Source organism: Podarcis muralis, chromosome 15, assembly GCF_964188315.1.
Source record: "Podarcis muralis chromosome 15, rPodMur119.hap1.1, whole genome shotgun sequence".
NCBI lineage: Eukaryota > Metazoa > Chordata > Lepidosauria > Squamata > Lacertidae > Podarcis > Podarcis muralis.
Window position 1 is genome coordinate 35,472,469 of NC_135669.1, and position 14,488 is coordinate 35,486,956.

The 14,488-nt window shown below is 44.7% G+C and overlaps 1 protein-coding gene across 1 annotated transcript in view; it reads left to right on the top strand.

The window, feature by feature from the left end:
* GALNT17 (polypeptide N-acetylgalactosaminyltransferase 17) overlaps positions 1-14,008 on the top strand; it is a 112,048-nt gene extending 98,040 nt beyond the window's left edge. The window contains exons 7-11 of the mRNA XM_028708039.2: positions 3,077-3,262; positions 4,237-4,374; positions 7,150-7,245; positions 9,561-9,728; positions 11,069-14,008. Of these exons, the coding sequence (XP_028563872.2) occupies positions 3,077-3,262; positions 4,237-4,374; positions 7,150-7,245; positions 9,561-9,728; positions 11,069-11,197 (717 nt within the window). The 3' untranslated portion in view covers positions 11,198-14,008. The remainder of the gene's footprint in view (positions 1-3,076; positions 3,263-4,236; positions 4,375-7,149; positions 7,246-9,560; positions 9,729-11,068) is intronic.
* The last annotated feature ends 480 nt before the right edge of the window (positions 14,009-14,488 follow it).

Sequence of the window (14,488 nt, forward strand, 5' to 3'; positions counted from 1 at the left end):
TCTTCCACTATCAGCTCTGAGCCCTGAACATGCTCTGGCTCCCCATTTGGTGCTCCATCTCTGTTTCCAGTTCAGTGCTGGATATTGGGGTCATGACAGGCAAAAGCAGGCAAAGCAACACGTGTACGTTTCAGCTTTGTACAGTTGGCTAGTTTTTATATACATTCAGCAGGAAATAAATAGATTTTAGAACCAGTCTTGTAACACAAAAAACATCCAGAAATGACATAACTGATAACAAACTGTGTGTGTCTGAGAGAGGGGGGGGGGGACAGATTCCACACAGTACAGAGAGAACTCCTGCTTGAGATAATTTTGCTCACCGTAACCTCCTGTTATTTCAGTCATGTCTTGCTCTCAATTCCCTGTCCTTCTAATCATTTTTTTCATCATGTTCAGCTTTAAATACCGCATTCATTCTCTCATCATCAGAGCTGATAGACTGACTAATAGATTGACACTGCCCTTTCTCTTGAAGCAGTAGGTGAACATGGGGTCTATAGAAAATTAGATTGGCTTTCAGGATCCTGGGATTTAAGGCTCCTTCTTTCCACTCGGTTAAGTGTGAGCAGAAATTGAGGTGCCATCTGCATTCGGGTGAACAGAAAAACCCAATTCCAACCCTCTAATTGAATTCTTACTTGTTAAGAGTACTTTCACTCAGCTGGAAATCATAGCTCTCCTTTCACTGCATGTTAAGGGTCTCTGGCCAGAGCTGGATTGGAGATTAATAGGTTTCATCTCAAGGTGTGAGTCCCCACCCCTTTTCATTTAACTGCTAGGGATGTATGAAGTTGCTTTGTACAGAGTCCATCTAGCTCAGTATTGTATGCACCAACTTTCCTCAAGCTGATGCCCTCAAGATGTTTCGAGCTACAACTCCCATGAGCTCCTGCCTTCTGCTTTGGTGACCAAGTAGATTCACCACTGCTGAGGCATCAGAGAAGACAGACTTCTTTGTTTGGGTGGCTATGAGTGAGATTAAAACATAGCTGCATGGGGATTGAGACTTCCCAGTGAACTTTTAAGAAACTTCCCCGCATTTTCCCCTCTTGCTATCTGTTGGTGGATGGTGAAATTTCTCAGGCTAGAGCTATGTTTTGCAAACTTGGGTTTCCAGCTGTTTTCAGACTGCAATTCCCATCATCCCTGACAACTGGTCTTGCTAGCTAGGGATGATGGAGACCCAAACAGCTGGAGACCCAAACAGTTGGAGACCCAAGTTTGGGAAACACTGATCTAGAGTCTCTGAGGAAAACATTCTCACTAGGAATTGCTCCTGTGTAGTAACAAAGGATGCAATTCCTATTGGGTAGGCTTTTTACTGTTGACAAGATGCCACAATTGGACAAGTAAGAAAACATTGCTTTCCATTCAGCCCTGTGGAATACAGTACTGTTTCTGTCCCTCGGCAATTCATCTTCTTGCAAAAAGTATATTATTCACCTCACTCTCTGCTGTGACAAAATTACGTAAATTACATGAATTACTCAAGTTATGTTTTCTTTATACCACCCCATTCATTTAAATCAGTGCTTCTCAAACTCGAGCCGTTGTTGGTCTGCAGGTCCTGCTAGTTAGGGAGTTGTAGTCCAACAACAGCTGGAGACCCAAGTTTGAGAAACATTTATTTAAATGCAATGCAAATGGGGGGGGGGCTGTAATCAGTTACATATTTCTTGCAGACCTAAAGCACCAAAAACAAATGCTGAATGTATTCAATGTCTGGTCACATTTCTGTTTTCATTCAGAGTTCTCTGGTGTTCTTAGCCACAACATTACTTCCACCTTCAAGTGGGAGCAAATTTGGCCAACCCCAACTGCCCCCGGAAAGAAGACTCCGAATGGTTTTTCCCTGGGGAGTTGCTGGGGAAGGTTCAGCTGGGTCCTTGGGCCAATTGGGATGCGGAGGGAGTTGGCTTCCTCCCTCTGCTATATGGGCTTTATGAGTTGCCTATTTGGCACCCTGAGTTCACCAGCGCTCTGCCCATTTGGAATTGCCAGCAACTGGTATCCATAGGCATATTTCTACTGGTATGAGTTGTTTAGCAGTGGAACAGATTGTCTCTGGAAGTGGGATCCTTTCCCTCATGAGAGGTTTGTCAGCAATGCGTGGATGACCACCTTTCAAGGATGCGGTAGTGAAACCCTTCACCGAGCAGGGTTTGACACGATGGTCTTTTCCAACCGTGTAATTAAATGAAGCAAGTTTTTCCATATCCACCCCCCAAAAGAAAAATTAATGTAAAAGTGTTCTTACATCCCCATTGCTGTTATCAACTATAATGGCATATAATTACCTCCTAGTGCTCTGATGATTCAGACCGGGGGCTGACTGTTTATTAGGATAAGTAATGGCCTGGGTGAACAAATACTTTTCTTCTGTGTTTTGGGCCCAATCTGCACTACACATGTAAAGCACCATGATACCTACTCCCCACACAGAACTACAATTCTTGGAGTGGTTTACCCATAAATTCTCCTTCTCGAGAAACACTTTAATTTTATCAATGCTTAATTATTATTTTTAATGATTGTTTATTTCCTCTATGTTTTTTAGCAATTCTTGTGTTTATCTGTAAGCTGCCCTGTGCCTCATCAGGGGGAAAATGGGGTATAGATTATCATCATCATCATTATACTGGCAATTGGAGGTCTGTGAGGGGAATTGGGGGAGGGGGTCCTCCTAACAACTCTCTGCACCCTTAACAAACTATGATTCCCAGAATTATTTGAGGGAAGCCATGACTGTTAAATGTATAGAGGCTATAAATGTATAGTGTAGATGGGGACTCGAGGTAGACCCATCAAAATGATGATGATGATTTATTCCACCTTTCTTCCAATGGACTCAAAGTGGTATACATACTTCACATTTGGATCTAAGTCAAATCAGTCAAAGGCCTGATGGAGAGGAATGTTTTCTCCTGGCACCTAAAGATATCTAATGAAGGCGCCAAGTGAACATAAGATATGATCCTCTTGTGAAGCAGCTGGTCATAGATGTTGCCTTGGTTTCTCTGGCTTCCACATTCTCCTTGTCTGTCTCCCATTTTCTCTCCCTCTCCCTCTCTAGGTATGGCTCTGCGGTGGCAGCATGGAAGTCCTGCCCTGCTCTCGAGTTGCCCACATTGAGCGCAAGAAGAAACCTTACAACAATAACATTGGCTTTTACACAAAGAGGAACGCATTGCGGGTGGCCGAGGTGTGGATGGATGACTACAAGTCCCATGTGTACATTGCGTGGAACCTGCCACTGGAGGTACAGTTACACAGGTTCACTCATGAGAACAATCATGGGGATCTCTGTGGGGGGTTGCCTGTTTTGCACAAACACCCCAACTGTGTGACCAGGGCAACAGCCCCCCGGTCCCCACCACTATGCTACTGGTTCCACAATCTATGGATAACAGCTAAAAAGGCTCCTGTCCCATGCTCCTGTCAGATGCACCAATTAGATACTAATTCATTGCATATAGTTTTATATGGGAGGAGTTTATATTGTAGATATCCTGGTCCTAAACCCTTTTTGTATAGGGCTAATTGGGCATCAGTAGGTTGGGAGTTCATATAACCTGATCCTCATTACTATTACTTATTAAATTTAAATAGCTGCCCATCAATAAACATTTTTAACACTGATTGGGAGCCGCCCAGAGTGGCTGGGGAAACTCAGCCAGATGGGTGGGGTATAAATAATAAATTATTATTATTATTATTATTATTATTATTATTATTATTCTCCCCAGGTAGCTTGCAACAAAAAGGCAAAATATGTAATCATAATTAAAAAACAACAATTAATGACAAAGGACAACATACTGGCAGCATTAAATACTTTATAACTCAGATTCAAACCATTTTAAAAATGAATGACTGCCATGCTTGCAAATTTCAAGCACTTATGCAAACAACAAGAACAAGAACAACCTAGATGGTTCCATTAAAAACATGTCCCACTCAGAATGTTCCATTCTTGCAGGTGCCTAGCACAAAACTCTGCACACCTATTTGTCTGGAATTTGGCAAGTGTTGTTCATCCAGGAGCTGTTACTATGACTTCAGATTTCACTAAGTCGTGACAAAAAGACAAAAAGACATGAAGCTTTGATTTTCCTAAATTAGGGTTCAAATTAGTTCCCAGTGTGAGTCAGACAGCCACTGAATTACATTCCAAAATGCCATACTGGGGCCGTCACGCCAATCTTTTAAGGACCAATAATGTATTTCTTTCAGAATCCTGGAATTGATATCGGAGATGTTTCAGAGCGAAAAGCACTCAGAAAAAGCTTGAAGTGCAAGAACTTCCAATGGTACTTAGACCACGTCTACCCAGAAATGAGAAGATACAATAACACCATCGCATATGGAGAGGTAATTAGGAGAGGAAAGCACGACACTGAACCCATTCTAGGGATTCACATTGAATACATGTTTCTGTTTGTTTCCAATATTTTTAATGAGATCTATGGGGGATTTCTGAAAGTGCCTAACTCTCTTAAGACCATTCTTAGAATTATCTTGGCTGGTCACAATAATCTTTTGCCATATTCCTTGCTTTCAGATTGGAGGGGATCAGGTGGATTGTGGGCATTACTTGATCTAATTGCATTCACCCCATATTTCAGTTACAGTGAATTTAATTGCACCACAGATAAACCCTCTGTTACACCTGGGAAATTGCCAGGGAAACCCATCCTTTAGAAGTGTTTGAACCACCTATCCTGCCACTAATGCTGTTTGCTCAGGAAGACGGTGATGCTCTCATTTTTAAGGAAAGAGACAAAACTAACTCAACCCATAAATCATTTCCCATTGACAGTGCATTCCAAATGCAAACCATCACTTAGGATTTTATGTCCAAATAACACAATGTGGTTTTTGTGAAAATTCAAATCCTCTCACTTACAATTTCAAATGGGGCTGAAATCATCCATGAAATAGATGCAGAGGGGGGAATCATTATATTAAGATCCACAATAGGGGAAGGTAGTCAAAAGGGATTATATGTCTATGTATTTAATTTGCTTGTTTATGTAAAATAGCAGATGCAAAAATAAAATTTGTATTAAAAAAGAAGGTGTTGGAGAGAGACAGGAAAATAGGAAAGACAACAGGGAGGTGAGAGTACAGGGAGGTACCATCCAATTTCCCACCTATGCTTCACCTTTAGAAACTTGCAACATGCTATGCGCTCCCTCCAGTCTGGTTTCTGCATCTGGTTCTGCTCTCCCAATACTCTAAAGAGAGATCTAGGTACCTTCTCCACCTGTTGTCTCTTACTTAGAAGCACGATTTACACGGGTACCATTGTTGGTACCCATGTCAATGATTCCAAGGCAACTAAGGCTGCTGTCCTAGCCACACCTACCTGTGAGTAATACTACTTAATTCAGTAGGACTTTTGAGTGGACATGATTAGGATTGCAACCAAATTTGTGTCAACTAATGTTTTAAAGGTGTGTTTGTGGGCGGGGGGCGGGAGGAGGAAAATCTTGATCATTCTTTTAACTATGCTATAATTGGAATTCATTGTTGGTGCTTGTAAACATTATTCCAAGACAATTAAAAAAAATATGAAATCATCAATGTCCTGTAAGATAAATGGGAAGCCACAGCCAAGTTGCTTGGCAGGTATATGAGAAAGATCCAACCAGATTAGGAGTTGGATTTTCAGTGAACTTCAACAAAAATGGAAATGGGAGTAGCAATTGCCGATGTTCACATGTTTGTTCCATGGCTACAGTGGAAATAAATCCAGTGTTGTTGCTTTCAGTCCACAAATGATACGTAATTGATTGCATTTTCACCCCATTTTGCATTGACTGAATGGGATGGAATAATGCAATGACAATGTAATTTACATAATTAATTGAGGACAATAAGACGATAAGTGTAGCCTTGAGTGGAAGATGGACTGCAGCAGAATGGAGACAGTGCTGCATGTGTCAAATACTGAGTGGAATGGAAAATCATTCTTGCATCCCTAATAAAGAGGAACAACCAGAAGCCCCTTGGTACACAGCCCTCTGAACTGGGACCCCCATAGGCAGCACATCTTGAACCAGAATTCCCTAAAGGGCCTCCATGTCCCCATTGCCTTCCTGCAAAAACAGAAGTCAGGAACTGCTCAGAGGTGACCGAGTACCAGCCTGCTGGTGAATTATTCATGCACTAGTAATACATGTGAAAAGGATCTAGGGGTCTTAGTGGACCACAAGCTTAGCATGTCAACAGTGTGATGCAGCAGCAAAAAAACTAATGCTATTCCAGGCTGCATCAACAGAAGTATAGTGTCCAGATCAAGGGAAGCAATAGTTCAGCTCTATTCTGAGTTGGACAGACCACACCTGGAATACTGTGTCCAGTTCTGGCCACCACAATTTAGTAAGGATGTTGACAAGCTGGAACATGTGAAGAGGAGGGTAACCAAAATGACCAAGGGTCTGGAAACCAAGCTTTATGAGGAATGTTGAGGGAGCTGGGTATGTTTATTCTGGAAAAGAAGAGATAAAATAGCCATCTTCAAATATCTTAAGGGCTGTCACATGGAAGATGGAGCAGGCTGGTTTGCTCCTGCTCTAGAAGGTAGGACTTGAACCAATAGCTTCAAGTTACAAGAAAGGAGATTCCGACCAAACATCAGGAAGAACTTTATGACAGGAGAAACTTTTTGACAGTGGAATGGACTCCCTCAGGAGGTTGTGGACTTTCCTTCAATGGAGATTTTTAAACAGAGGTTCTATGGCCATCTGTCAGGGATGCTTTAGTGGAATTTCTGCATTGCACTACATAACCTTGGGGTTCCTTCCTGCTCTATGATACTATAATTCTATTATTCTGTTCCTTTAAGGATCTCCACTGTTTTGGCATCAATTGGAGCTATGGAGCAGTAGTCTGTTCCAGGCTTTATTAGACCATATGATCTGCAATCCTGATCCACTATCCATTTGCATTGGTTTTGGCTCAGTCACCACACACTCAAGATGTGCAGCACACTCATGGACAGGACAAGCCCACTTTCTGAGATGCCTACCAAAGTCCCAAAGCAGTTTTATGTGTTTGCCTTTGTGCATCTCTGTACACAGCATTATGAGTGATTATTCTTCAATGATCTATGCAGTGATTAGTCGTTTGCCTTCATTACAGCTGCGCAACAACAAGGTGAAAGATGTCTGTCTTGATCAAGGACCACAGGAGAACCACACAGCCATCCTGTATCCGTGCCATGGTTGGGGGCCACAGGTTAGAATACACACGAGCTAACTGTTATGTGACCTCAGCAGCTATCTGAATTCAGGGGAATTTGCAATGTACATCTGCCCCATGTGGCCAAATCTGAAACCAAGAAAAATGAGAAAAGAATTCCTAGAATTCTTTGTAGCTTAGTAAGAGGTGTGGCTCCCTCTTCCTTGACAGTCGTCCCATAACTTTCCTAATAAAAAGAAAAGACTAAAAGCTTGGGGGGTGTGAATAAAGAGACTTTGTGGGGCCTACCCTATGTAGGACCCCTTCATAGGCGCCGACTCCATGGGGCTTGAGGGGGCCCGAGCCCCCTCAAAAATTCGTTTGGGGGGGCTCCGCCCCCCCAATAATCTCCGGTGCCCCTCCAGCAGAGCGCCATCGCCGCCCCTCCCCTAGCCCAAAATGCACAGGGAGGGGCGGGCTGCATGCCTCCTGCCCTCCCTCCCGAGCAAAAGCTCCACCCAATTTCCTTTGGAGCTGATTAATAGGCGCAGCACGCTCTCCCCTATTTGCTCACGAGGAGGCGGTGCCACTTTATTTGCATATTCATGAGCTTATTTATTATTCATGAGCTTTCCCGGGCCCCCCCAATATTTTTTATAAGTCCGCGTCCCTGGACCCCTTCCTACCTGTAGTCACTTTTCCCAAGGTAAGGTGAAGTTTTCTTTCTTGGAGGAAAAACAGGTGGGGAGGACCACACAATTTGAACCCTGATCTAAACGTTAAAGTGTGAATTTGGTCTAGCTCAAAGTGAGTCAGACCCATCTGGAAATGGACCCAGACCTTTGGGGAGGGGGCTGGGGAGTTTCCACATTTTTGAGCTTCCCCAGTCCACATCACTCCAAGGACAAAAATTACTGGGGTATAGTTGCAAAAACAACAACCCACCAGTTTCTTCAATCAAGTAGCTCTCCCCCCCCCCCATCGTTAGGACAAGAGTGGGAAACCTCAGACTTTGTGGGCCTTGTGACACTCTCCAGGCCCCTCTGTCTAGCTCCCAGAACTCTCTCTGGGCCCCACCGCTCGCTGACCCTGATTTGTGCCTCAAGTATTTTAGACTGGCGGCAGAGGTGCCAGGTTGCCCCCAAGATTGAGGGGGCCTGGCGTGTTCCATTTGTGTGTGACATCACACAAATCTCTCAATACTGCATAGGCTGGCGCAGCCTTCTGCTAGGCTGTGCTAGTCTCCGCAGTGTCTCCCAATACTGTGCAGGACAGTGCGACCCTGCACCAGGCCACGCTGGTCCCCACAGAACCTCCTGACATTGCCCAGGCCGGTGCACAATGCTGTGTCCTCTAGAGGAGGCCGAGCCCTCTGGTGTAGCCGGGTGCTGAAGCTGTGGTGTGTGACATCATGCACACGTAATGCACAAGAGGCCAAATATTGAGGGGGCCAAAGACACCTTGGCCCCCTAGAGTTGGCCTGACTGGAATGTCTCCTTCAGCCATGATAACATCCCCTGCTTGCCTGGATGGAGACTAGAGAGAGCTGTGGGTGGGAGTGGCAGCTAGGCTTCTGAACAAGGGTCAGCATTACATTCATTGTTCTGCCTGCTTTTGCCTCTGGTCTCTCCCACCACAGACATCTGGCTGTGAGAAGCTTTCCCAGACAGGAATGTGGCCCCTTCTCTGAAAAATGGTTCCAACTCCTGCCCTAGGTAAAGGGACCCCTGAGCATTAGGTCCAGTCATGACCGACTCTGAGGTTGCGGTGCTCATCTCGCTTTATTGGCCGAGGGAGCCGGCATACAGCTTCCGGGTCATGTGGCCAGCATGACTAAGCCGCTTCTGGCAAACCAGAGCAGTGCACGGAAACGCCGTTTACCTTCCCACTGGAGCGGTACCTATTTATCTACTTGCACTTTGACGTGCTTTCGAGCTGCTAGGTTGGCAGGAGCAGGGACTGAGCAATGGGAGCTCACCCCATTGCAGTGATTCGAACCGCCAACCTTCTGATCAGCAAGTCCTAGGCTCTGTGGTTTAACCCACAGCACCACCCATGTCCCTTACTCCTGCCCTAGAGAGAGGATAAAGCACACCCCTTCCCTCCGGCTGCCAGTCCTTTCTCTTTTTTTCAGTATGGTATTATGTCCTGACTAGGGTGTTGGCCTTAGGCTGGTCCAGTACTGGGTTCAAATTCCCCCTCAAAGTGCTCTCTGTCCCTCCCCTGAACTTGCTTCACAGGGCTGTTGTGAGCGTAGGAAATCTGTGTGAGCTTCATGGAGAAACCAGGGGTTAAGACATATTGGGACTGAAGTAGATAAGATTCATGACTCTAACCCGGCCTCTTTTCCCTCTCCACCTATTCCCATCCAGCTTGCCCGCTACACCAAAGAAGGGTATCTTCACTTGGGTGCTCTTGGGACCACGACACTCCTGCCTGATACCCGCTGCTTGGTGGATAATATGAAAAGCCGATTCCCACAACTCCTGGACTGTGAAAAGGTCAAGAGCAGTCTCCATAAGCGCTGGAGTTTCATACAGGTTTGTGACTTCCATCATTTTGCAGAGAGTGTCACAGGGCATCATGCTGAGGTGATGGTTCCATCAGCATGCCTGATGAAACAACCTCCCTTCTCCTCCCCTGTGTGCTGTTTTGAGGGTTCTTCTGAACCCCGTAAAGCCAGTTTGGGGTGTGGGGGACATGGGGGCATACAGGGGCAGCCAGTGAGATGCCTTGGATTGGCTCCCACTAAGCACAAGAATTTAGTGGAATCCGGTTCATACTTCAACAGACATCTAGGTATATTTTCATACCAAGCATTCCTGCTCAAGCCAAACCTCCAAAGCAGATACATTAGATGTGAGCCCTAACAACAAAGAGTTGCAGCATGGAGTGCTCCCAGCCTGGGTGCCAGCCAGCTAAGTGGAAGAAATTTCTTTGCTTGTCCTCCAGTTGGGATTCTGAGACCACTGAACGTGCCCTCTGGGTCTCCCAATGGGGGTGGTAATAGGTAGGTAGGTAAATGACCCCTGGATGGTTGAGTCCAGTCAAAGGTGACTGTGGGGTGTGGCGCTCATCTCGTTTCAGGCCGAGGGAGCTGGCATTTGTCCACAGACAGCTTTCCGGGTCATGTGGCCAGCAGGACTAAACCGCTTCTGGTGCAACGGGACAATGTGATGAGTGCCAGAGTGCACAGAAATGCCATTTACCTTCCCGCCACAGCAATACCTATTTATCTACTTGCACTGGTGTGCTTTCGAACAGCTAGGTTGGCAGGAGCTGGGGCAGAGCAACAGGAGCTCACCCTGTCATGGGGATTCAAATCGCTGACCTTCCAATTAGCAAGCCCAGGAGGCTCATTGGTTTAGACCAAAGCGCCACCCACGTCACATATGGGGTGTGTGTTTTAAGTTAGACTGATGGCTAACGGACATCCTTTCCCGTTCTGCCCTATATTTGTTACATGCAGCTCTGTTTCTGTTCTGCTGCAGTTCATCTCCTGTGAAAAAAACTACATTATTCATCTCATGGTGAAATAACATGACTTCCATTATTCCTCCTCGTTCATTTCCATGCAAAGGAAGCGCAGTGCAAATGGATGGTTGCATGGCGAGTTCCCGCCTCCCCCCAGTGGAAATAAAGACACATGACACAGATATTTAAGGTTAGGTTGATGTAATCCATCATGTGTTGTTTGCAAACTGAACGCAACAACAAACAGTGTGTACCAATCATATGCATTGGATTGCTTACTGTTCCAGAAATAGGATAGGTCAACACTTACAATTCAAATCTCTGATTATTTGTAGTTGTTGTTGGGATTCTCCAATATCCCTACTGATGGTTCCATACATTGATTTCTTTCCCCTTTCTTTTTCAGAACGGAGCAATTCTAAACAAAGGGACAGGCCGCTGTTTGGAAGTTGAGAATAAAGGCATGTCAGGTATGGATCTTATTCTTCGAAGCTGCACAGGACAAAGGTGGACAATTAAGAATTTCATCAAGTAGAATGCCCTTTCTCCTGTGCTCAAGAACTGATGGAATTCAGATCTTTCACAAGGGTAGACATCCTTCCATCTCCTCTGCTCTGTTCACAATATCAGGGAAAACTCTTAAGGGAAGAGAATATTTTCTTTCTTTTTCAAAAAAAATAATTATTTATTGAACTTTGATTATCTCTCTGCTGACTTCAACCAGCTGGAAGAAAACATTCTAGGTCTGCAGTTGTCATTACGTGAGCACTCAACTGGCATTTCTGCTGAAGAACTGTAATAAATGCTTTAAACATTTTCCAGAGCAATATTACTTTCTCCAAATGGGCCCACAGAAGATGCAGGAGAATCAAAGAAGGAGCTATTCGCAAGTGATGATATATCAACTGTGAAGGCCACAATTGCTGCAGGATCCCTAGAAATATTCCTTCAATCCTACTTCAAGTTGGTTTTGAGACACTTTGGGGAGAATCCTGGACTACTAAAGGCACATTTCATAAGCTTCTTGCAGAACCTTTTCCTCCATACTAAACACAACTTGGTGTTGTTGTTTTTGTGAAGCCTGATGTATGTGTGAGGGGGACATCCTGAATGCCAACCATGCACTACTGCAATCAGCAGAACTTACAAAAAGGCCCTTTTTTGCATCGGCACTTCATCCTTCACCCAGTCATTAAGAGAAGTGTGCTATTTTGCACGAACATGCAGAGGGGAAAGGGAAGGAATAATTTCGTGACAAATCCCCATCCAAAGCAACAATGATTAATTGGGTGTTTGAGTGGTTTTTAAATGTGCAATAATCAGATTAACTTTGCTTCTCCTAGTTTAATTTTGTGCAATTGTGCTTTAGAGACCAGAAATGTTCTGCTATGCCATGTCCGTGGCTCTGGAGGGCAATCTTCTTCCTTAACCAGGAGCTAGTGATAAAGGACTTTAGCAACAGATTTACATCTGGGGGTGTAAGAAAAGGAAGGATTTGAGGACACACACACCTTAAAAAAAGAGGGATTAGGTCACTGATGGTTAGAGAACATTTTCTCCATTTCCTAAGCCATCTAATATAGCTGATGGTCAGTAAATTCAAATTAGACCACATGTTGGGAACATTTGGACCTCCAGATGTTACTGAACCACAACTACAATCTCTGGCCATTCTTACTAGGGCTGGTGGGAGTTGCGCTGAGCAACATCTGGAAGACCAAAGGTTCCCACTGCTGGGTTAGACTAAAAAAGAAGAGTTTTGGATTTGATATCCCGCTTTATCACTACCCTAAGGAGTCTTAAAGCGGCTAACAATCTCCTTTCCCTTCCTCTCCCACAACAAACACTCTGTGAGGTGAGTGGGGCTGAGAGACTTCAAAGAAGTGTGACTAGCCCAAGGTCAACCAGCAGCTGCATGTGAAGAAGCAGAGACGCGAACCCGGTTCCCCAGATTAAGAGTCTACCGCTCTTAAGCACTACACCACGCTGGCTGTAAGAAACTACTTCTTATCATTGTGTGGGGACAGGGCAGCTGTGCCCCTCCAAATGTTTGTAGACTACACACCCATCATTCCTGACCATTGACCATGCTGATTGGGGTATGGGGTCACCACAAAACCTGGTCATCCTACATAAGTGACACACAGTATAATTAACTTCTGGAAGCTGCTGCCAGACAATACAGTGAAGTAGAATTTCTGACATGGACTGCCTTACATCCGGAATTTCCTGGACATTAAAGTGATTTCCGCCCAGATGCTGTTTACGAGGACCGAATACCGGCTATGTCCGGGAAATTCTGGACATATGGCAACCCTAAGTGAAGACCACCAACTTACATAGCTTTGGAAGGGAATTATGTAACCTCAAGAATCAATGACCAGTGCTGGGGGGCATCAGTAGAATTTCAGATGTTTGTGAAGGGACCGTTCAATGTGAAAGTCCAGTTGCTTTCCAGATGCATCCAGTTGACCACTGGGAAGATAGAACTTTCATCTGGAAGCAAGGCTGCTTTTATCTTCAGATGTCTGCACATTCATTTGATTTCCAAATCCCTGCGTTTGTATTTTATTTTAAAAGAGCAGGCCTGTTTGGCAATCCGTAAAGTCGCACTGTCATAAGAACATAAACAGTCAGTGGAAGGGAAATCGTATGAATATCCCCCTCCTTCCAAAGTTTGCTCAGCCATAAAGCCTGCCAGGAGGTATTTTTCCAGTCACTCTCTTTCGGCCTAACTCTGGCTGCATTCACACAAAACACAGTAACTTTTCCCTGTTACTTTCTGTAGCATATTTGAGTTTGCGCGCAGTGTATAAGTCACTTTTGGAACGCTAGTGGAACATAGTGGAAGTTTACATCTGCAAACCAGAAAACCATGAATGAAATGACAAAATTTGGGGTGGTATACTAGCATACAGTTCTTCCCTGCCGTTTTCGCGGGGGGGCTCGTGGGAGAACCAAAGCATGCACATGCGGAAAGGGTGAGGGAGTGGAAATATTGTCCAATGATGTTCATTTCTGCAGCACACAAAACAGGCTGATGTGTGCAAAATTTAGCACACCGTGTCAGTGTATTGCTCAGAAAGCAATAGTTCTGTAACACAGCAGGTACCGCAGTATGAAAGGAGCATGAGAAAGTGGGAAAGAAGCACTGGCATTGTATCAGGAAAGCTAAAGCAACATTCCCTGTGTCTGAACGCATCCTGACTCTTCCAACTGTTTCCCTAAACTGTGACATTTTGAAAGAAAACCAAGCACAGCCAGAGCCTAGCATTTCTGCCCCCAGTGGCATTTGCTAGAGTTCCAGCAGCTTTGAAAATAAATAAATTCCCAACTGGCTCTAAAAGTTTTGGCCTCATTTTGGTTGGCTTCATGACCATGTTGTGTGATGATGATTGAGGAGAGTATGTCTGCTTCCTGCTCTGCTGTGAAGGAGGAAAAACAATAGCAGCTGGCAGCCACGAGATGTCACTGTCACCCACTCCATGAAAAAATTCAGCTGGCAGGTTGTTCCACAACACCACCTCCCTTCATGCAACCCCCCCCCCCAATTTCTCCTTAAATGGTTTGCAGAAACTACAACTTTGTCTTAGGTGTACCACCATGTATGACTGCACTTCCTAGTTAGGATAAATTGGTATTGGGGATTTTTATTTATTTTTTCTTAAAAGAGGGAAATGTATGATTCAGCACCAGATGTTCTGATTCAGAGCCGAAGAACTATTTTAGGTGTGCTACCCAAGAATGAAGAACAGACTCGCCTGCTGTGTTGCAAATGTCTGTTGACAGTCACTTCAGGCTCACAGCTGAGAGACACAGAATCAAA